Source organism: Prionailurus viverrinus, chromosome B3 (genome assembly GCF_022837055.1).
Source record: "Prionailurus viverrinus isolate Anna chromosome B3, UM_Priviv_1.0, whole genome shotgun sequence".
NCBI classification, from domain to species: domain Eukaryota; kingdom Metazoa; phylum Chordata; class Mammalia; order Carnivora; family Felidae; genus Prionailurus; species Prionailurus viverrinus.
Window position 1 is genome coordinate 63707643 of NC_062566.1, and position 21443 is coordinate 63729085.

At 44.0% G+C, this 21443-nt stretch overlaps 1 protein-coding gene and 1 long non-coding RNA gene across 2 annotated transcripts; one reads left to right on the top strand and one right to left on the bottom strand.

The window, feature by feature from the left end:
• Nucleotides 1-1781: 1781 nt before the first annotated feature.
• GREM1 (gremlin 1, DAN family BMP antagonist) lies at nt 1782-14330 on the top strand. Its single transcript, XM_047862678.1, has 2 exons — nt 1782-1924; nt 10316-14330. Exon 2 carries the CDS (start codon nt 10317-10319, stop codon nt 10869-10871), a length of 555 nt encoding a protein of 184 aa, XP_047718634.1. The 5' UTR covers nt 1782-1924; nt 10316; the 3' UTR covers nt 10872-14330.
• On the bottom strand, nt 5220-19943 carry LOC125167857 (uncharacterized). Its single transcript, XR_007152974.1, has 4 exons — nt 19785-19943; nt 18704-19048; nt 7034-7148; nt 5220-5331 (listed from the first exon to the last, which is right to left on the bottom strand). It is a non-coding gene; the product is annotated as an uncharacterized LOC125167857 (long non-coding RNA).
• Nucleotides 19944-21443: the final 1500 nt, after the last annotated feature.

The following is a 21443-nucleotide window of genomic DNA, read 5'->3' on the forward strand; positions in this document are numbered from 1 at the left end:
AAATATGCTCTCTTTTCCTTGGGGGAATAGTTCACACCCAGAGAGAACAATTGGCCTCTACAGACTGGTGGTGGCCTTTGGCCAGACTGTTAATTGCCTGAGCATTTTGTGTATTCCTGACCACCTATGTCTCCTACAGCCCACCCCACCAGGATAAATCTTCAAGCCCCGCTGAATGTTCTCATTCCGCAAGCAGCTACAAACTAAGGCTCATGGGATGATTTAACAAAAAATTATTGGCAACATTTAAAGTGCAGCACTGAGTGTGTGGGTAGAAACTGCAATTGTACAAACAAAACTTTGGGACTGTAAAGATTGTCCAGGTATTGATTTAATGCAGACCACCTTCCTGTTTCATGTACTTGGAAAAACTGATTTCCAGTTCGTAAGAGTATCTAGTAGGTGTTCAATGTTTCTTGCCCCCTCCCCACAAGGGACTGCCTAAAGAGATAAAAATCATGCTATTCTAGGGTTTTGTTTTGTTTTCTTAGCCAAGGGCTTAAATCACACATGTTTCATAAGTACCTTTTGCTGGGTTTCACTGTTTTGTTTATTTTGTTTTAGTGTCTACAGGCACCTTCAAATTTTCTCCTGTAACTATTTTCTTTTCTTTCCCAAAGTCATCCTCTGACCTGGCTGATGGAGCCGGTCTGCAGAACTTGCAGACGGGTTGATTTTTGCACGGGCTGCAACTTCGACATACAGAATTTACGGCTTCTTTGAGGAACCAATTTTCAAGCTAAAAGAAAAAATGAAAGTGTTCGCTCATCTTTCGAAAAATATTTACGCGCTTAGTGTGTTCGCCACTATCCATTTGGGTTCTCAGTAATAAATACAGAATGTGACATCGGTTTTTCACAAACGTAGGTTTTTGTCTTAAATCTCCAGGAAGTTTATTTCCTCGTCTGACGTTTTATTTTCCTGATTTATTCATCTTGAACGGGCCACAGAAAACCTCCTCTCTCGTAGCTATTGTTCTCTCCCTTTTAAAGATGGCTTGGAAATGGAAACCTTGACTTCTGAGGGTCCTTTTCGGTTTATTCTCCCCTCCGTTACTCCCTTCTGTACACTCTCGGCCGAGGCCGGCAGCATCTGAGCTGAAAAAAACCCGCGGCGGGTGAGGAGAGGAGGGTGTCGTGTTGGAGACACAGGCTCCTGCCGGCGGCCGGTGAGCCAGCCGGGGTTAACGGGGGCGCGGGGGTCAGCGCCCTCGAAGTTGGGGGCCTCGGGCCGAGCCGCGCCGGAGCCGCTGCGACCGCTCAACCAGAGCATCCTGCGGTCCCGCTCCCGCCACGGGGAAAGAATCGCCTAATCTGTCGAGGTCCCACGGAGATCTTGCTCTTCCCGGGGCAGTCTCTGCGACCGAGCGCGTTGCGGGGCCGATGCAGGCGAAGCGGGACTGGAGAGAGGAAAAGCCCAGGCCTGGGTCGGAGGAGGACTGAGGGGCCGGGAGCCGGGGGGATTTCCTCCCGCGCTTCCCCCTCCAACGGGAGCGGAAAATGTGATTTGCTGTGCATTCCAGGCGCGGTTCCCTGGGGTGACCTCTCCCAGCCGGCCCGGGCGGGGGGAGCAGACAAAGCGGCGAGGCAGGCGGAGAGGGGACCCCGCGGGGAGGCAGGAGGGGTGCGGGGGGCGGGGGCAGTACCGGGAAAGGGGGCGGATAGCGGGTCCGGCGGCGGCGGCGGCGCCTGGCCAATGGAGAGGCGCGGCCCTGGGCGCCGCGCACGGCCGCCGGCATTTAAACGGGAGACGGCGCGATGCCCAGCACTCGGTGCGCCTTCCGCGGACCGGGCGACCAAGTGTGCAGCGAGAGCCCTACTCTCTGTCCGGCTGACCCCGCGCCAAGCCGGGGCGGCTCGGGCCGCGGCCGCACACCGCGCCCCGCGTCGAGAGCGCAGGCCCGAAAGACCCGCCGCACTGACAGGTGAGTGCGAAGGTGCCCGTCAGGGTGTGAGTGTGAGTTTGTGTATGTGAGATGTGTGTGTATGGGGGGAGGCGTGCAGAGGGGTCCCCTGCAAGAGACTCCCGCGTCCAACTCGGTGCAGACGCGCGGTAGCCCTCCGTGCGCGCAGACCGAGGCCCCGGTACTTAGGGTGAATAATGCCGAAAAACCGGGGTCCTTCCTGCCAAAGTCGTGGCTGCCGTGACCTCACCTTGCAAGGTCCTCAGGGTGAGGCTGGGAAGGAGGACGGCAACAGCGAGAGCTACGGCCCCGCATCCCATTTCCACCTCCCCGAGCCCCGCTAACGCGCTCCTGGTGCGCCTGCCAGCCGTGCCCTCACCTCGAAAGCGCGGAGTCCGGGTGGGCGCATCGCGGGAGCGGAGGGGTAGTGGGCGGGAGTGGTGGGGAGCGGTGGGGACCTGCGGCTTGGCCGCAGACGATGGGGCGAGCCGCACTAAGAGGGTGCCCTGTGCCTGAGGCGGGGCGCTGGGTCTCGGGACGTCTGGGGGCTCCCGTCCGAGTGCCGGGAGTGAGCCTGCGGTCGGCTGGAGGATCCGGAGAATCCAGCCGTGCGTCCATGGACGCATCCTCAAGGTGAGATGGAGACTCAGGCAAGGGTAGAGTTCCGCCAAGTTCCGCCGGCCGCGGCGGAAACCCGAGCGTCGGGTAACGGGTCAGCTTCAGTGCCGTGCGCGATCCGGGACGCGGAGTACAGAGAGCCCGCGGTGCTCATACCGCACACACCACACACATCCACTTGCTGGCCACGCACGCGTGGGCGCTCGGTGCCCTCTTCTAGGCTTCTCCGCGCCTTGCGCGCCCCTTGGCTGAACCGCGAACGTCCAGGAGCCAGCCGGGCAGAACTAACCCGCAGGGTCCCGTTCCCCTTAATTTGTGTTCTAGAGTGCCCCGCCTAGCCCCGCTGCGTCTCGTTAGCCACTGACGATGCGGGACTGGCGGCTCAGATGCCCAGGTGTTCCCCGTTCCCTGTCGCTGTTTTGCTGACTCCCTTGCAAGACCCGGGGCGGAGGGGCAGAGGTACTGTCACCTCGCCGGCCAGAGCTGTTTGTAGACTTAAGGTTTGGGAAGAACGGAAGCGCCACCGCTCTGGCTTGGCATTGTCTTCGGGTGCCGGCTGCACCTTGGGAGCGCCCCAGCCTGGTGTTTCCCCGCGGCGGGCCCTGGCCACCGTCCCTGGGCGAGGCAGGGGGCAGACAGGAGGTGACCAAGTTTTTGCAGTGAAGCCTTTCCCGCGCTCCCAGAGCTGGCCTGAATGGGTCCTAGGGTAGAATCCGGCTGTCGCCTTCTCCTCCTCTGTCGACTTTGAGTCCCAGCTCTTTTAGACGTTAGGGGTTAAAATCTCTCTTTAAAGGCTACAAGGGCAGAGAGACGACCACTGGCAGGTAATTGGATCTCCTGCTGGAAAAAGCAGATCCGAGCGGTGCGCGCGTCTGTTTATGTTCCCCTTCGAGATGGTGCCAGGACACGAGTTGATTAAAACAATCTATTGTGTTAAGTGGGTCACGGAGATTTAAGCTGTCCAGGGACCCCAGAGTAGTGGCTTCCTTCTGGCTGTACACACAAGTTAAATAAATAGCAGAGAAGAGGTTAAGATAACCCCAATCACAGGGTGAGGAGTCTTCTTTCACCCCTGGGCTTTCCAGCCCCACACCCCTTCCTTTTCTTCTCTAATTTTTTCTTTTTTTTTCTTTTTTTTTTTTTGGAGGTGGTGGGGGGGGCGCTGAGAGACTTGAAGAGATGAACATTTCAAAGCAACATTTCAAAGCAACATTTCAAAGCAACTTAAGATCTTTCTTAAGAAACTAGTCTCATCTCCTCCCTGGTACACCCATGTCTGCAACAGGAGGTGATTTGATGGCTATCACTGAATAAATTGCACCCTTCAATTGTTAGTATTAACGAATTATTGAAGCATTCTTTAGAACGTAGTTACGGTGTGTGTGTGTGTGTGTGTGTGTGTGTGTGTGTGTGTGTGTGTGTTTAACCCTCAGGTCATTGTAGGAATTAAAGTCTTTTGTAACCTTTGTAATTTCACAGGTTTCCTATTTTCTTAAAAGTCCATTTTGAACGAAAATGTTTTGGTAACCCACGATCCATAGGAAATCCTACTTGGCTAACACAGTCTTTATCTGAATGGTTACACAGAGAAGATAGGAACCTACTATGTCCCCACATCTTTGAATGAGCGCTGCCTGCTTGTCTTCTAAACTGAAGCCCTCCGTCTTAATGTTTATGTATTACAAGTGGTAGAAGGCTAAGAAATTTTACACCACAGAACCCTTTACCAAGAAATGCTTGTCAACAGCAAAGCTGTGGAGCATGTCCTAGAGTAGAAGTTAAGGACAGATAGGAAAACCCAGCCCTTTTATGTAAAGAGAAGTGGGGGTGGGGTGGGCAGGGCAAGTCGCTATGGCATCCAACTGAAAGGACCGATCAGGCAAGTGTTACCAGACATGTCTTACATCTGCAAGGAATTTTCTTCAGTTTTAACATATGCTCTTAGAAATGCAAAGCACAACAGTAATTCCTGGGACAACAGAAGTTTTTTCCTTCACATGTGAACATGAAGATACAAACTAGATAATTATTTGACTTACAATATTCTTCAAACTGACTTGTGTTAGAAACAAGTCCATCTGTCCCTTGTTAAATACTGTGCAGAGTGCCCCTAGAACAGTGGTTAAAGACATGTTTGGGGGCTTAGGTAGGACTGGTGTCAAACCCTGGGTCTCCAACTGAGTAGCTGTGTGACCCTGAACAGACTCCTAACTCTTCTGGATTCCCTGACTGATAAAAGGAAGACAATATTATCCACCTCATGCTCTACTATGAGCATCTTCTATGTAGAAGAAATTCTAAAATACGGTCAGAATTTAGCACAAGGCCGTGCGTACTAAGGGTTCAAAATATAGATAGCTCTTATTAATGATGATATTGGGGGAAGTTAGTAACATTATATGGCACCAGATATATTACAAGGTGGTTCTGAAATTAAATCCCAAATCCCACTCACATGGGAACGAGTGCACATCTTGCACCACAATCAAAAACCTATAAACCGGCTGTCTCTCAGTAATGCTCCTCAGTGAACACTGATTACTCTCTAACTTGTTTCATGTTGACCTCAAAAATTATATATAAGCATTCACTTCAACAAAAATTCCTCCAATGAGCAGAGAGTTTCTGAGATACTTAACTACCTGGTGGTGTCCCTCATGTCCGCTGAAATGTGGGCCACAGTCTGACTTAGCTTGGCTGGTCTTCTGAATAGAGAGGTTGTGGTTAGGGTCTTGCAACACATACAACATGAGCCTTTATGTTCTACTAATTTGCCAGCAAGTAGCTCCTATCTTCTTGGTTTCACTTGTCTGAAAAAAAAAAAAAAAATCAACCCAGTGCATGCTTACAAAATTCTCTACTTAACTTCTAAAAGCTGTCTTTTTAAAAATTAAAGGTCAAATTAAAAATAACCTTTGCCCTTCTCAAAGATTTAGTGCTGAGAAGAAGGAAGACATTATTCTAAAATCTGGCCTGCATTTGCTGTCACTTTCATTATTTTCTCCTACTGGGAGAATAATTTGATGTCATGCCTGTTGAATGTTTTTCTAAAACTGAATTCATCAGGAGGAATTGATCGGATGTCCAGGCATAGACATCTGGATTGCTGACTATTGTGAACTCAGTGTAATTCCCACTCAGGACTCCATTTAATGGATTATAAGCAGGTAGGTTAGTGAAAATGAGAAACACAGCAAGGAGAGTGCCCAAAAGTTGGCCTAAACTTTCCTAAAGACACAGACCATTGGAAACAGGTCACACAGAGCATTTTTATTTCTGATTCCCTAGAGTTAGATGATTGTGTTCTTAGAGCCTTGTGAAGATTGGAATAAATCACCGTGACCTACACAGGACAGAGGTGGTTGATATGGCTTCTCCTGCGTGCAGATGTTTTCCCTTGATCTCTAAGGGAAACCTGAAGGAAAGCATCAGCTAGAGAAGACCTGCTCTGAGAGTATCATGTGCTCTGGGACAGATGGATTGGAGGGGAGGACAGTAGTAACGGAAAAAAAAAAAAAAGGTAAGGGTGGGTGGGTCTTGCTGATGGAGAACAGTTGTAGGAGAAAGCTCATCATGAAAATACTAGTTGGAGAAGCAGAAATGCATTAAGGCGAAGTGGAGGCAGGGTTTAAAAAGAAGAATGCTGCCTGCAGTGAGAATAAAGGGAGGTCTTTGTGGGTGTCGGGATGCACTGTGTACCACAAGATGCAGCTTTACTGTAATGATGTGAGTGGGTCATTTCATGAATGCAAATTGCCAAAAATGTTTGCAGCTCACAGTTGGGCATGAGTGGTAGATCCTAGGAAACTGAATCTTGATTAGAATTTGGATTGATTTTTGATAATGGGGCACTCTGCTAGGTATTGATGTGGAAAAGAATTGTCCTCATGAAATTTACATCTTCTTGATTTCCTCCATGTCTGTGATATTTACAAAGTGCAAATTATTTGGTGGTAATACGATTGGGATTGCAAGACAAAGCAGTTCCTTTTCCTTCACTGCATAATCATGACCAGTCTGGGGTGTGTGCGTGGGGGACGTGGGGTGATTGGCCACAATGACTTGATAGAACCCTGGTCCTAGTACTATTAGAGTTCTCATCCTTCTAACTCTTACTCATGTGGAATATGCAGAGCACTGCTTCAGGGCACTGCTGTTCCTGAAGCTGAGGTCTGTGTTGATTGAAATTCCTGAAGTTGGATTTTACTTTTCTCCAAATAACTAGTTATCAGGTTTAAAGAGTCTAAAGCCTCACAGTAAGTGCTAAAGATCTTTTAAAAAGTAGGATTTAAAAAAAAAAAAGAAAGAAAGAAAAGCCATTCTATAACATTTTCCACACGTAATAAATCTTATTTTAAGAAAAATTTACTTTTCTTAAAAAAAACCCAAAACCAAGAAAAACAGCCTGCCACTCTAGACCGCTTTGGCTTATGGGGTTCACACGCTCCCAAAGGAACAGGAAGACTGTCCAAATTAAAACCGAAAGCCACAGTTGACTGATTTTGAATTTACCTCTTATTTCATTGTCAGTTTCTGCCATAGCGAGTACAGTGGCTTCAGTTAGAATATAAAACCCACAGCATTCTGCACGGGACCAGGTAAAAAGTAGTGGGTATCTGGAGTTTTCCTAGAAAAAGGAAGACAAATATTAAGGCTAGAGGGAGTTTGCCATACGGCAAGTCAGAAATAAAGAAGGTCGTATTTGGCTCAGCTACTCACTGGCACATGTGAAGGAAGGCATTTTAAAATGAAAAGAACAGAGACTGTGTAAGTCAGTGTGGTCTATAACAAGCATTCATTTAACAAAAGAGCACCTACTCTGTGCCAGGCACTGAGAATAAGGTGATGAATAAGGCCTCATGACTCTTGGACTAGGTATTTATTTAATGACAGACGTGAAAATGCCAGGAAGGAAAAGTTGAGTATAAAAAGAGTGCTATGTTGGTCTGGAGAAAGGAAATTGCATTTTTTGGACAGATGTGTGTGTGTGTGGCAGGGGGCGGGGGGTAGCCTTATGACATGAACTGTCATATGCAGACAATGTACATTCCCAGGTTTGGATTGGCCTCTGTGATGTTGGACTCTGAGGCTCTCGCCCTGGGAGGGCCGAATTGTCCTGGGGGCCATTTTTAGTAGGGATGAGGGGAGACTATGGGTGTAGGCTGAGGACTGTCTCATGCGCTCCTCTTTGAAATGGGCAGAGACTGAATTTTAGTTTAGATCCTGACCCCCAGTTGAATACATAGCAGAAACTTGTAAAAGCTTCTCAAATTCATAATATATTTGCCATGGCTCAAGTTATCCTGGTCTCTGGAGAAAATCAACACTGTTTTATAACTGGACTTTTCTCATGAGTGATTTTTTTAAAGACAAAACAAGGAAATTAATTTTTTGTTGTTGTTGAGGCAAAAAAAAAAAAAAGGCTCTGTTTAAAGAACAGGGATGTTGTAACATAAACTGACAAAAGCCAGGGAGTCAACAGTCAGAAGAACAGGAGCTAAATGTCACATTATCTGTTCCAAATTTGAACTTGCCCAAAAGTATTAGGTTAATGTTGGGAAAATGATGCCATTTAAGGATATTTTAAATTTAATGTTTAATTATGTTAATTTGACGTTATCCTTGGGGTTGCATGGTCTTGGGACTATTGCTTAGAGAATGTAGATTCCACACTGTCTTTGTCTTTGAAAGGTAATTGCTTTAGTTAATCATACAATTTGTATAGTTCCTTAGGGTAACTGTAAGGTTACTTGGGGAGTGTAAGGTTACTATTAAATTGCACTTAGCGTTATTATGTGTTAACACCAGTATACAGAATAGAGCAAGGAGATGGGTACTTCACAGCTATGCCCTTAGGTTCAGAATCATGGTGGGCGTAGGGGCAGGGGGAAGGGGAAGCCTCAAGGCTCAGGTCTGATTTGGTATGATGACCTGAGAGAGAGGCTGTGAATTTGAAATTGTACTTTTTGAAAAGAAAACCCTTCCACATTTTAATAACTCTGTGTTCCAAAGCTACGAGTGCTATAGGCCTTACTACTCAAAGCTTGTTAGAAAGGCAGACCTACTGAATTAGAATCTGCATTTAACAGCACCCTGGATGAGTGTCTACACATTGAGGTTTCTGAGAGGCACCGTATCAGGAGAATCTTAATAGTCTGATGCTTGCGCTGTCTTTAAAAATATGCTTCAGCTCCTCCCCTTCCTCCTCTGTTCTACCTGCTCTCAATACTCTGCCTCTAGAACAGCCCTCCTTTCTCTGGTTTACATTCCTCACTCCATTTTTTTCTCTCCCCATCCTTGCTTTCCTGTCCTGTTTTTTGTTTTTTGTGGGTTTTTTTGGTCTGTTTTCCCTCTGCCTCCCCAACTTAATTTTTTTTGTCATTGTTCATTACCCTTTGTGACCCATGTCTAAGGCCCATCCACAAAAATTCACTATCATTCATTTATTCTACATGTGTATGGCATTTATTAATGTAAATATTTGCACAGACCTATTTCCTTGTGCCCATTTTCTATATTCTAAATTTTATACAAACACACACATAAATGACCTATTTCACCATTTAAAAGTAGAAAAGTGTATATCATGATATAGAGAATGATACAATAAATATCTGTGCCAGATTAAAAATGAGAATAAATGAGAGCTCAAGGGGTCTTATGAGTTATGTGACCTTTCTGATAAGGTAATTTGTTCTGTCTGCAATACTGCCATATCTTTGGTTGGTTCTCAAATTGCTTTTACTTGTATATCAAATTTGATGTGAGCCACCCTGTCTGGGGAGATGAGGTGTTTGTACCTGTGCTTAAATGAAGTCATTTATGGAGGAGTAAAGTGATTTTTCTCAAGGTTAGACAGCAAGTTGTTGCCCTAGCACTTTGACCTGAAACTCAGTCTTGACTTTTCATCCAGCGTTCTTCCTGTTAATTATTCTCCCTCTGTCAGGTGCTTTCCAGTCTCCTTCATGGGTCTCCTTGCAATGCCTGGTATCAGTGAACATCTCCTAAGTATCTAACCAATTGAACAAGGTGCAACTCAGGAAGCACTCAGGCTAGGCCAAGAGAAGAGACTAGAAGCCTTTCCTGACAGAGGAAACCTGGGCAATGAGGTTGATTGGTCTTGCCATAAAACAAAATAGAAAATTGGTTTGCCCAAAGAGATGCAAAGTTCACTCGGTATCGTACAAGAACGAATACAATTAAGTGACCATAATACAAAGTCAGATGTGACTGGTGTCAGCAACCAGGAAGGAATTCCAGTGGCAGTACATGCCATGAAGAGGCAGACCCTGACTGAGCTCAAACCTTGGCATATTCACTGGTGACCTGGGGCAAGCTACTTCATGGCTTGGTGGCCTGGTGGGTGATGAGAATAACAGTACCTGATTCACAGAGATACTGTGAAAAGGAAATGAAGTATTTTACATAAAGTGTTTAACAAGTGCCTGAAAGGGGCGCCTGGGTGGCTCAGTTGGTTCAGTGTCCGACTTTGGCTCGGGTCACCATCTCACAGTTCGTTGGTTCGAGCCCTGCGTCGGGCTCTGTGCCAACAGCTCAGAGCCTGGAGCCTGCTTAGGATTCTGTGTCTCCGTCTCTCTCTGCCCCTCCCTGCTCACACGCTCGCTCTCTCTCTCTCTCTCTCTCTCTCTCTCAAAAGCAAAACAAACAAAACAACAACAACAAAAAAACAAAAAACAAACAAAACCAGTGCCTGATAAAATGTTAGCTGCTAATAATTTTCTAACTGACTTGTCTGTTTGTTGTGTCTCCCCTCTCTGTGCCTCCCTCCTCTAGCATGAGCCGCACGGCCTACACTGTGGGAGCCCTGCTTCTCCTGTTGGGGACCCTGCTGCCCACCGCTGAAGGGAAAAAGAAGGGGTCCCAGGGTGCCATCCCCCCGCCAGACAAGGCCCAGCACAATGACTCAGAGCAGACTCAGTCTCCCCAGCAGCCCGGCTCCAGGAACCGGGGGCGCGGCCAAGGGCGAGGCACCGCCATGCCCGGCGAGGAGGTGCTGGAGTCCAGCCAGGAGGCCCTGCATGTGACTGAGCGCAAATACCTGAAGCGGGACTGGTGCAAAACCCAGCCGCTGAAGCAGACCATCCACGAGGAGGGCTGCAACAGCCGCACCATCATCAACCGCTTCTGCTATGGCCAGTGCAACTCCTTCTACATCCCCAGGCACATCCGGAAGGAGGAGGGCTCCTTTCAGTCCTGCTCTTTCTGCAAGCCCAAGAAGTTCACCACCATGATGGTCACCCTCAACTGCCCCGAACTGCAGCCGCCCACCAAGAAGAAGAGGGTCACTCGAGTCAAGCAGTGTCGATGCATATCCATCGATCTGGATTAAGCTGGGCACACCCAGCCTGTCCTCGGGATGCAGCCCCAGGCGGGCCCAGAGCCAGACCTAAAACCACCCGATTCTTACTTGGCTTTAAACCTACAGGCAAGAAGAACCACCAGCTGCCTTCTGAGAGGAGCCTGCTAGTGCGTAGTTAGTGTGCGTGAGTGTGCATGGGTGTCTGTGGGTGTTTGCAGACACCAGAGGAGGGCACTTCCTAGTGTGTAAGCCTTTCCATTTCCATGGGGATGGCCCAGAAAGCCCACACCAGGGAAGGCACATGAAGAGGGGCAGGGCTGTGGTCTGGTTCTGCCTGTGTATTACATGTGCCCTCCCTCCCTGGGGGCCAGAATCCCCCTCCCGAATGAATGTTAACAGAAGAGGCTACTTTGACCGCAAAGACCTGTTGTAGTGCTGCATTATACTCGGCAAAGGTGTTTCCACCTGTGCATGCTTCCCTTCCACAGCCCATCCCTTCTTAGGCTCTCAGTGACCATTTCAATCTAATCCCCTATCTGCTAAGGGCTCTAAATGAGCTCACTTGACCATAGATGCAAATGTTTCTCATTTGGGGAAGACTCTTCGGACTCGGAGAGGCTGCTGTGTACATGGGCAAGAAGGACATAGGAGTGAGAGAAGGGAGGGATTGATGGGGAGGACCAGTTGGGCACAGCAAAGTTCAGGGAGATGTGCAGGGTCTTGAAAGGCCACTCCCCGAACACAGGGCAACCCCAGGCTTCAGCAAGTCTTTCCCTGCTATTTAACTGAAACCAAGTGAACGGAGGAGAAATGGAATTGCCAAATCCTCATTGACCGTGGCCGTCACCATGATCTGCTGAAATTGGCTGTAACCCAACACCAGACTTAAAACATAAATATTGACCACTCCTATTTTCAGAACCAAGTGAGCTGAACCAAGACAAATCCTCCCCCTTAGCCCCTCTCAGGTGGACGGCAGATGGAGCTCAGACCAGCAGCCCCCCCCCCCCCCACCGCCGCCATCCCCCGCCAGTGCAGGGATAGGAAGAAAACAAATGCCTCATAAGCAGAAGGTCCTAGTATCTTTCCTTTTGCTTGGTGGTATTCACCTCTTTCCCAGTCCATTATTTCTGTATAATGCTTCTGAGAGCCACAACCCTGTATTCTAAAGATTTTGCTTCTGCTAAGTGTACTTGGCAGTGAAGAACCAAGGTAAGAGGGGAGAGTTTAGGGCCTGCTCCATTTTAGCTAGAGGTAGATTTTGGGTCTTTATGTCTTAGCCATTGGTAGGAGATTGAGCTGGAGAGCAGAGGAAAAGAAGGAAATAAAGGAGACTGCCTCTGGCTAAGGAGTAATTTAATGCCGGGGAGGAGATAGAAGGGATGTGTCCTCCTCTTCTTCCTTTGCTTTCTCGGGGTCTAATGTGAAACCCCAAGTAAGAAAGAGCATTTGGGTGGTGCATTAGCCATGTCTCTACTGGTGGTGGGATTCGTCTAACATTGGAACCATTCAGAACATACTAGTAGACCCCTCCTCTGATTAAACCTGGGTAGGGATTATCTAATGGCCGAAGTACAGGGTGGGTAGACCTTAACTACGGTTTGGATTTGGCTAACCTGTTCTCTTCAAGCCTGAGATTTTCTATGTAAACCCATCCCCACCCCCCAAACACTTGTTTTGCCTTGTACCATCTCATCCCCATTAGCCAAGTCATGTGTAATTTGGGAACCATTGACTAGCATTTTATTTGCCCAGCGAAGCTCCAGCATTGCACTAAAGAGGCTTGTAGTATTTTATTTTATTTTTTTGGTGCAGCACTCTCCCATCTGACAACTAAGTGGGAACCATACTTTGAGGCAGAAGTTAATCTTGAACGCTCAAAATATTGGGTCTGATTTTGAAACTTTTAAACTCACTACTGATGATTCCACACCAGGCAAATTTGTTCAAACACACGGGCTGTGCATTTCGTATACACTGTATGCCCCTGCCCTAAAACCTTCTATCTTCCACATCCTCCAGCAATAAAGCACAGAATGGATTTAATTAAGCACACAAATACTAAGCCAGAATTTTGAGGGCGGGGGAGAGGAAAAGAAAGGGGAAGGAGCTGAACATGTAAAAACCACACGACAGAGGAAAAATGACATTCAGAATCGGCAGACACTGAATTTCTCTGGTTGTTTTAACTCTGCCACAAGCGTGCAATTTTGTTAAAAAGAGATGACTTAAGTTGGCAGCAGCAATTGTCTTTTAGTAGCTTGTACCACGGTCTTGCATGTAAGTCGGATTTGGCTTAAGTAAAGAGAATTTCCTCAAAATTAACTTCACTGGGATAATCAGCAGCATAACTACCTTGAAAAAAAACAGTGTTGGCCAAAGAGGGAGATGTCTGCTTTTCTGACTGTGCCTATATTAAGACTAGCAAAGTATGGTATGTCTTCCAACATTTATTGAAAGTGCCATATCTGTTACATATTGTATTGGAGTCACCGATGAAGAAATATGTTTTTTTCATTACTATAGTATTTTTTTATGGCAAGATATTTGTGATCTCAATCTTTCCTATTCAAATAATGCCAAACACCAAATATGAATTTTATGATGTACGCTTTGTGCTTGGCATTAAAAGAGAGAAACACACGTCCTGCAAGTCTGTAAGTTGTTTTTTGTTGTTTTTTTTTTTGTTATTGTAATTCTTCAAAGTTACAAATACAAGTGAAAAATCTGGAGGAAAAGATAATTTCCACTGTGTGGAATGTGAATACTTAAACAAAAAGTTATGGTTATTTAATGTAATTATTAATTCAAATCCTTTGGTCACTGTGATTTCGAGCATTTTTTTTCTCCTTTATTTGACTTTTCTCTGAGTTAAGCAAAGATGAAACTGACACATTGTATGTTGTTAGAGGTTTTTTTTATCAGGTCAGAGGGAAACAATAAAATCTTGACACATCTGAACATGTGCAACAGAGTCAGGACCTGAGCTTTTGTGTTTTTGTTTTTGTTTTTTAATTGAATGTTCCTTAAAGGTTAACATTTCTAAAGCAATATTAAGAAAGATTTTAAATGTTATTTTGGAAGACATGATGTGTGTATGCAAATAGCTGATAATAATGAATAGTTCAGAAGTCCTTTTAAGGGAGAAGATCTAAAATGAAAAATGTATGTGCAGAACATGTATAAATGACCAGTCAGTGCTTAAGAGTGGAGGTAGTTCTATTGATTTGTCATTCTCAAGATATTTAATATCAACTGCATTATGTATAGTGTGTGCTTCAATCTTTTAAAAACAACAGAGGATTATATGGACTATGACTGAATTACTTTGCTATGTTTGAGGAGGAGAGGGGATTGGATGGTCTCATAAAAATTAATTTGGTTTAAAGCAAAGTTTTATGAATTTGAAACTAGAATTTGATTTCGATCCCAATTATGTTCTATATAACCTTTCCCAAAGAGCAACCAATAAATTGAAACTCTTCTGTGTGTGTGTGTGTGTGTGTGTGTGTGTGTGTGTGTGTGTGTGTGTTTAACTGGTAGTGTTTACAGGGTAGGATGAACAGGGGCTCACTTGTCATAGGAAGGAAGGTAGAAAGGAGATCATTGGATCTCTTGTGATCCCAAAGGAAATTTAGTTCTTCCACCTAGACTTTTATAATTTCAGTAGGACACCTCAGGCCATGGCAGTTAGAGGTGGGGGGAAAGTTGGTATGCAATGGAAAATACCAGCCTCTTCCCCAGAGCTAGAAACAAGAGCTGGAAAGGGCTTTGTTTTCAGTAATGGAAGAGTTGCCGTGCAGAAATGATAATGGCTTTATTTTGAGGTGTTCAAGGGAAAAATGGAAAAAAGATTTGGGGCTCACTAGAAGGAAGATAATAATGAGAGTAATTCATCAATGCAATGAGCTGCCTTTAAGATGGTGAACTCCCTGTGCTTGGAAGCACGAAAACACATGCTAGATGTCACTTAGTAGGGATGTGAGGTAAAGTGAGTTCTTGTCCTGGGTATGCAATTGAAGTAGATTTCTGAGGTCCCTTCCTACTTGGACATACAGTACAGGATTTCTACTAGGTATTGGTGCCCTGACAATGGTGATGAAAACCCCGGAAACTACATATGGAGTGCTTAGGCCAGACACTGTGCTAAGAATTCTTTTTGAGTTGTTCCCCACAATCTTCATATATTGTATGTATACCATTACATACACTGCTAGGAGGCAGTGAACTCGTAGGGTTTCACTGCAACACGTGTGCCCTTAAACACTGTGCAAAATTGTGATATTCTCAACTTATATCAGTTTATTCTTTTAAGGACGGAACACAGCACTCTGCAAATAGATCCAACTCTTAATTATTCACATTTAATGACTATGATTACCCTGAGGTTGCAGTTGACATCATCAGGAGCCCTAGCTCCAAAGCACTTAAAGGCTCTTTGCCAGTTCTCTTTTTGTTATGGGCTCCTTGGACTTGGAGGGGAAAGATGGCAGCAATTACCAAGGAGACAGTGTCCTCAGAAAAGCCACACCCACCTCTAAGAGGCAACATCTGAACAGGGTAATGGACTGGATACAGAAATCCATTCTAGATTTAAAAAAAAGTACATGGTAGGATATCAGCAAAAATGTAGTGAGGAGCTCTGAAAATTCTCTCCTCCATAAAACCAATGAAAAACTGGCAAAAATAACCAGAATCAACTTTTTAGAACTTTGAAAATTAACTTCAGGCCTGCGGCAGTCTGGGGCACATTTATTTTAGAAAGAAGGATGAATCTCTGTAAGAGCAGTGAACACTATGACATTGTAATTTGCCCTGTTCTCATCCTTCCTCTCCAGTTTCATAGAAGACTTAAAAACCAAGAGTCTGCAATTATTGTGGAGGGGGTAGAATGGGATTGGAGTTCTTTCAAAGCTGAATCCCCAGAGAACTGTTATTATTTGACTTGTCTGTCAGGTCCTGGAGACCCCACTTGCAAGGCTATCTTTATTTGACCTGACTGGAAGCTGCCCAGTGTGAAAGGCTTTGTTGAAAACAATTAGAGGCAATTGATTATTTTTGTGGCTGCTTGAGGTAGAGGATAGCACTTGGGGCAAACAGAAGGCTGAACAAAAAGCTTAACGGAGGGAATGAGATTTCCTTCGGCCTTTGAAAAGCTCCAACACAGTACTGGGAGTCTAGAAGGCCAATTGCAGGTGTGGAGTTGTGTACAAGCCCAGGGCTTTCTACATACTCAGGAAGAATGCAAAGAGACTGTAGACTCTTATGTCAGGATGATCATGAGGCTCTGCATAAGCGAGAAGTCAGTTGTCTACTGCCTGTCTAAATATTGATGCTGTGCCCCAATATTTATACAGAACCCATTGGCAAAGACTGATAGATTTATCGGTTCCAAGTGTTTAAGGAAATCACTGTTCAACCATTCACTGACCACGAAACTAACCAAGCAGAGACTCCAGTGGCAAGACACAACAAAAAATACAGACTTTACTGAATTAATTCATAAAAGTCACTAAACAAAGAAATATCAAACACTGACAACAGCAAATCCTGGGGAGCAGGAGAGAGACCGATTTGAAGAGTTACCCCATTATATTATTACTTAAAACTACTTGTATGTTCAGATGACAAGATCTTATATGTAGAAACCCAAAGGAATCCGCAAAAGAAATATTAGAGCTATCTTAGTCCATTCAGGCTACTGTAACAAAATATCACCGACTGGGTGGCTTATGAAAACACAGTTATTTTTCACAGTTTGGAGGCCAAAAGTCTGGGATCAGAGTGCCAGTGTTGTCAAGTAAAGTCAATGCTTCTGGGTCCCAGACATCTTTTCATAACTTTACATGGTGAAAGGGCTAGAGATCTCTCTGAAGCCTCTTTTGTAAGACACTGATCCTATTCGTGAGGATTTCACCCTCATGACTTAAGGACACCCCAAAGGTCCCACCTCCAAATATCATCACGTTAGGGGGTAGGACTTAAAAATATGAGTTTTGGGGTGGATACAACCATTCAGACCACAGCAAGAACTTAATAAATGAGTTTATCATGATTGCTGGACACAGGATCAATATACAAAAAATTAATTGTATTCTATATACCAGTAATGAGAAAAACTGAAAATGAAATTAAGAAAATAATTCCTTTGCTATAGCATCAAAAAGAGGAAAATAGGAATAAATTTAACAAAGGAATAAACTTAACTAAGGAAGTGCAAGACTTGTACATTGAAAATTATAAGACATTGTTTAAAGCAATGAAAGAAAACCAAAATAAATGGAAAGACATTCTGTGTTCATCGATTAGAATTCTAATGCAAATTGAATACAATCCCTATCAAAATCCGAACTGGTTTCTTTGCAGAAATGGACGAGCTAATCCTAAAATTTATATGAAAACGCAAGGGACCCAAAATAGCCAAAACCATCTTGGAAAAGAAAACCAAAGTTGCAGGACTGACACATCCTGATTTCAAAACCTACAGCAAAGAACTGTTGTCAGGCAAACATCCTTATAACTACCATTATATTAAGAAATAGATTTCTTTCCCAGCCTCGCCAGAGGCTCTCCTTATGTCCCACCTCAATTTTAACCTTTTCCCACATGACAATAATCACACCTTCAACTTTTATAGTAAATTCTTTGCATATCTCTATAGTTTTATCACCAAAGTGTACATCCCTAACTCTATACTGGTTCTAGACAGTTCAAGTGGTAAAAGATTAAAGACCTGAGGTAAGGCAGGTCTCACCCTCTTCCTATGATCTTGATGGTGATCAGCAAGTAGAGGATTACCAGTATCCATTTCCTCCTATTGCACCAACAAATTCACTGGGAAGGCGGTTAAAATCATTGGATATTTCAAGGTATTTGAGGTAACTATTCTCATTTTCCCTGTTGCCCATTATAACAAAAACCAGGCTTTGATACTGAAACTCACAAAACAATCCTACTGTCTTCTATGTGTATGGCTGAAACCACTTTCTCTATCCTGTGTATTTCTCATTAAACAATGCATCAAGAGTCCATTAGAAATGAGCTTCACTTCCTTTCAGGACAATCCATTCCACAAGTGCCAATGCTGACATTTGGAAGGTAGAAGTTTATTATGACACCACAATGACAGAAGAGGTTATATTTGGGATGATATCTATTATTTTTTACTTCTTGCATTTTTTTCTCCTTAAATCTTTTTGTTTGGAGCTACCCTTCCCTCATTCCTTGTGGTGCCTTTGAGGCTTATCATTGTGTGTTTTATTCCTATTCCTTCTGCAGGCATAGGGGTGACATAAGACCATACTGGAAAATCAGGATATTCATTTCATTTGGCCACCATGGTGGGTTTTAAAAATGGGCTTGAAAGTCAAACTGAGCCCATAAGAGTCTTCCTTCAGATATGAATACAGAGGATGGGAGAAAGGATTTTTTTTTCCTTCCTCTAGAATCATAAGCTGGTAGACCAAAATCTCCTGACAGTCATCAGCCTGACAGTCTCGGGTATATGGATGAAACTGTTTGAAGAGTTAAGCATCTGAACACAGAAAAGCAGAGCCAAAAGATGGACCAAGTATCTTAATGAAAGAATTTTTCTTACTGAATCGAGCTATGCTGGAAGTTAGGCCAACCTATGAATCAACTTGTATTTGTCAGAGATGGCTCTGTAACAAATTATGCCAAAACTCAGTGGCTTAAAAGAACATTTATTATCTCACGTATTTTCTGATAGGGATCTGGGAATGATGAAACTGGGTGGTTCTGGCTCTAAATGTCTCAGGAGTATGCAGGCAAGATGTCACAGGGTTTCAGTCCTCTAAAGACTTTACAGGTTAGAGAACCCACTTCCAACATAGTTCACTTACCTGGCTGTTGGCTGGAGTTCTCAGCTCCTCACAAGGTGGACCTGTCTTCAAAACATGGTAACTTCCTCCAGAGTGAGTAATCCAAGAGAGAGCAAGGAAGAAGCCACGGTACCTTTTATGACTTAGCCTCCAAAGCCACAGACCTTTACTTTCACTTTTCCTATTTGTCAAAACCAAGTCACTGAGTTTGTCCACATTCCAGAGGAAACTGCAACCCAGCTGCCTGAGAACCAGATGACACCCTCTCCATGCTCCACAGAAGTTATGAGTTCCTATGAATGGTTGCTGGCTAAGGTTGGTTGCTTAAGCCTGCAGATCCAGTGTGGTATATCTGCTCATTGGAACCTGGGCAAATTATAAAAATTAATTAACTTCATGAGTGTTTGAGAAGTGCAAGGGTTTAGCTTTCTGTGCTCTATAGTATAGGAGACAACCCAGAAGGATACTGGAACAGGTGCCAAGAGGGCAAGATGCCACATCAAATTAATTCATGAATACAGGGGTGAAAGGAAACGGTACTCAAAGGCTTATCATGAAAAGTTATCAGTCTCTTATCCCAGCTCTTCTACTTGACTCCCTTCAGTCTCATTTCTCAGTCAACTGTTGAAAATGTCTGTTTCTTCTGCCATTGCATCCATCTTTCCACTTCTTACTTTTAATTTTACATATTGTCTGCCAACATTGTGTTATGATAAAGAAGACAGCTTGTTCCTTCTCCATTTCACTCACTCTACACCACTAATATAATTGCCCCACAAATTTAGCTTTCATCCATAATCAGAGTTTCCACTATTATGATCATCAATTACTATTTACTGCTGAATTTATGTTTCCTTTCTTGTTCAACTGATCCTGGAGTCAGCTGTTTGACATTTTTTCCCATTTATTTAGCTTAAAATATATATACATATACATGTATGTATATATGTGTATATATATTCAAATATATATATGCACACACACAGCCTTATTTTTATATATGCCACTTAAAAAATATATCTATATATTGATTTTTAGGTGTTCAAATAGTCCCCTTCCATTTTGTTCACTGAAGACCTCCCTTTCAGGACTTTCTACTTACCTGCTTCAGTATGAACTGGTTGTTCTTCATTTGAAACCTCTCTGTTTGAGTCCTTATACATCTTAGAATGTCTCTAGGTTCTCCTCACTTATAGAGCAGATAAGCATAGAATTGTAAAGCCCTCAGAATTTTTAAGGTATTCTTCCATTATGTTCTATGTTCTGATTGCTGTTAAGAAGTTCAATGGAATTCTAATTTTTCTCTCTGGAAACCGTTAGGACCTTCATCTCTTGTGTTCTTAAAACTCACAATGATGTTGGATTTCTTATTAAGTTTGATAGGCACTCAATGGACTCTTTAATCTATAGAATCATGCCCTTTAGTTCTGGGACCTCATCTTCTTATATTATTTCTTTCAAAATTTTTTTTCTCCACAGTTTTACTCTAATCTCTCCTTTTAGAGATCTTATTAGTCAGATATTAGACCTCCTAGTCCTTTCTTCTTAGTTTTTTATGTTTTCACTTCTATTTCCATAGCTTTAAAAAATTACTGAAGTGGGGCACCTGGGTGGCGCAGTCGGTTAAGCGTCCGACTTCAGCCAGGTCACGATCTCGCGGTCCGGGAGTTCGAGCCCCGCGTCGGGCTCTGGGCTGATGGCTCAGAGCCTGGAGCCTGTTTCCGATTCTGTGTCTCCCTCTCTCTCTGCCCCTCCCCCTTTCATGCTCTGTCTCTCTCTGTCCCAAAAATAAATAAACGTAAAAAAAAAAAAAAAAAAAATTACTGAAGTATAATTGTCATACAATGTTATATTGGTCTGTTCAGGTTCACAACACATTGATATTTCCATAGATTTTCATTTTTTAATGATTTCTTGAAAGCAATATCACAACGCTTCTGTAGCAGATTTGTAAGTGGTCTCCATGATGTGTTAAGTGATTCTCCCAAGGATACCACTTCCTGGTATTCTTTGCATGATACTCTTCTCTTTAGTGTGGCTGGGACCTGGAAAAATTTCTAATAAATGGAATGAATGTAACACAGGGGCTAGGATGCATGTGATCATCATGTGAGTGTGATTGCATAAAAGTGTAGCTCCCATCTTGCTAGGGACCCTCTCTCCATTGCTAGCTCTGTGGAAGCAAGCTGCCAAGAATCTACAGCTGCAAGGACATGAATTTTGTGACAGCTTGAAGGAGTTTAGAAGTGGATCTTTCCCCACTCTAGCTTCTGGTGAGAACCCAGTCCCGCCTGATACATGGATTATTGCCTTATGAGACCGTGAACAGGGGACCCAGCTAAGCTGTGCTCAGACTCCTGATCTACAGAAAGTGTGAGATAATAAATATGTGTTGTTTTAAGCCACTAAGTTTATGGTAGTCTGTTTTACAGCATAGTAAAATAATATATATTTTCATGAATTTTAAATTTGGTCAGTCATGTCTGTTGTTGTTTCTAAAGAGTCTCTGCTTGTTGTCCTTCCCTCTGTTTTAAAGTAATATTCTGGGGTGCCTGGTTGGCTCAGTTGGTAGAGCATATGACTCTTGATTTTGGGGTCATGAGTTTGAGCCCCACATTTGGTGTACAGCCTACTTAAAAAAATAAAATAATGTTTTGTTTCATGGATGTAATTTTTTTTCTTGTCAGTTTTCCCACTTCCTATTCTCTTTACTGTCTCTAACTCTGGCTCTCTTAGGTGTGTGTGTGTGTGTGTGTGTGTG

Bases quoted from the DNA above. Each gene is read 5' to 3' on its own strand.
- GREM1 (XM_047862678.1), top strand. From the start codon at position 10,317: ATGAGCCGCACGGCCTACACTGTGGGAGCCCTGCTTCTCCTGTTGGGG.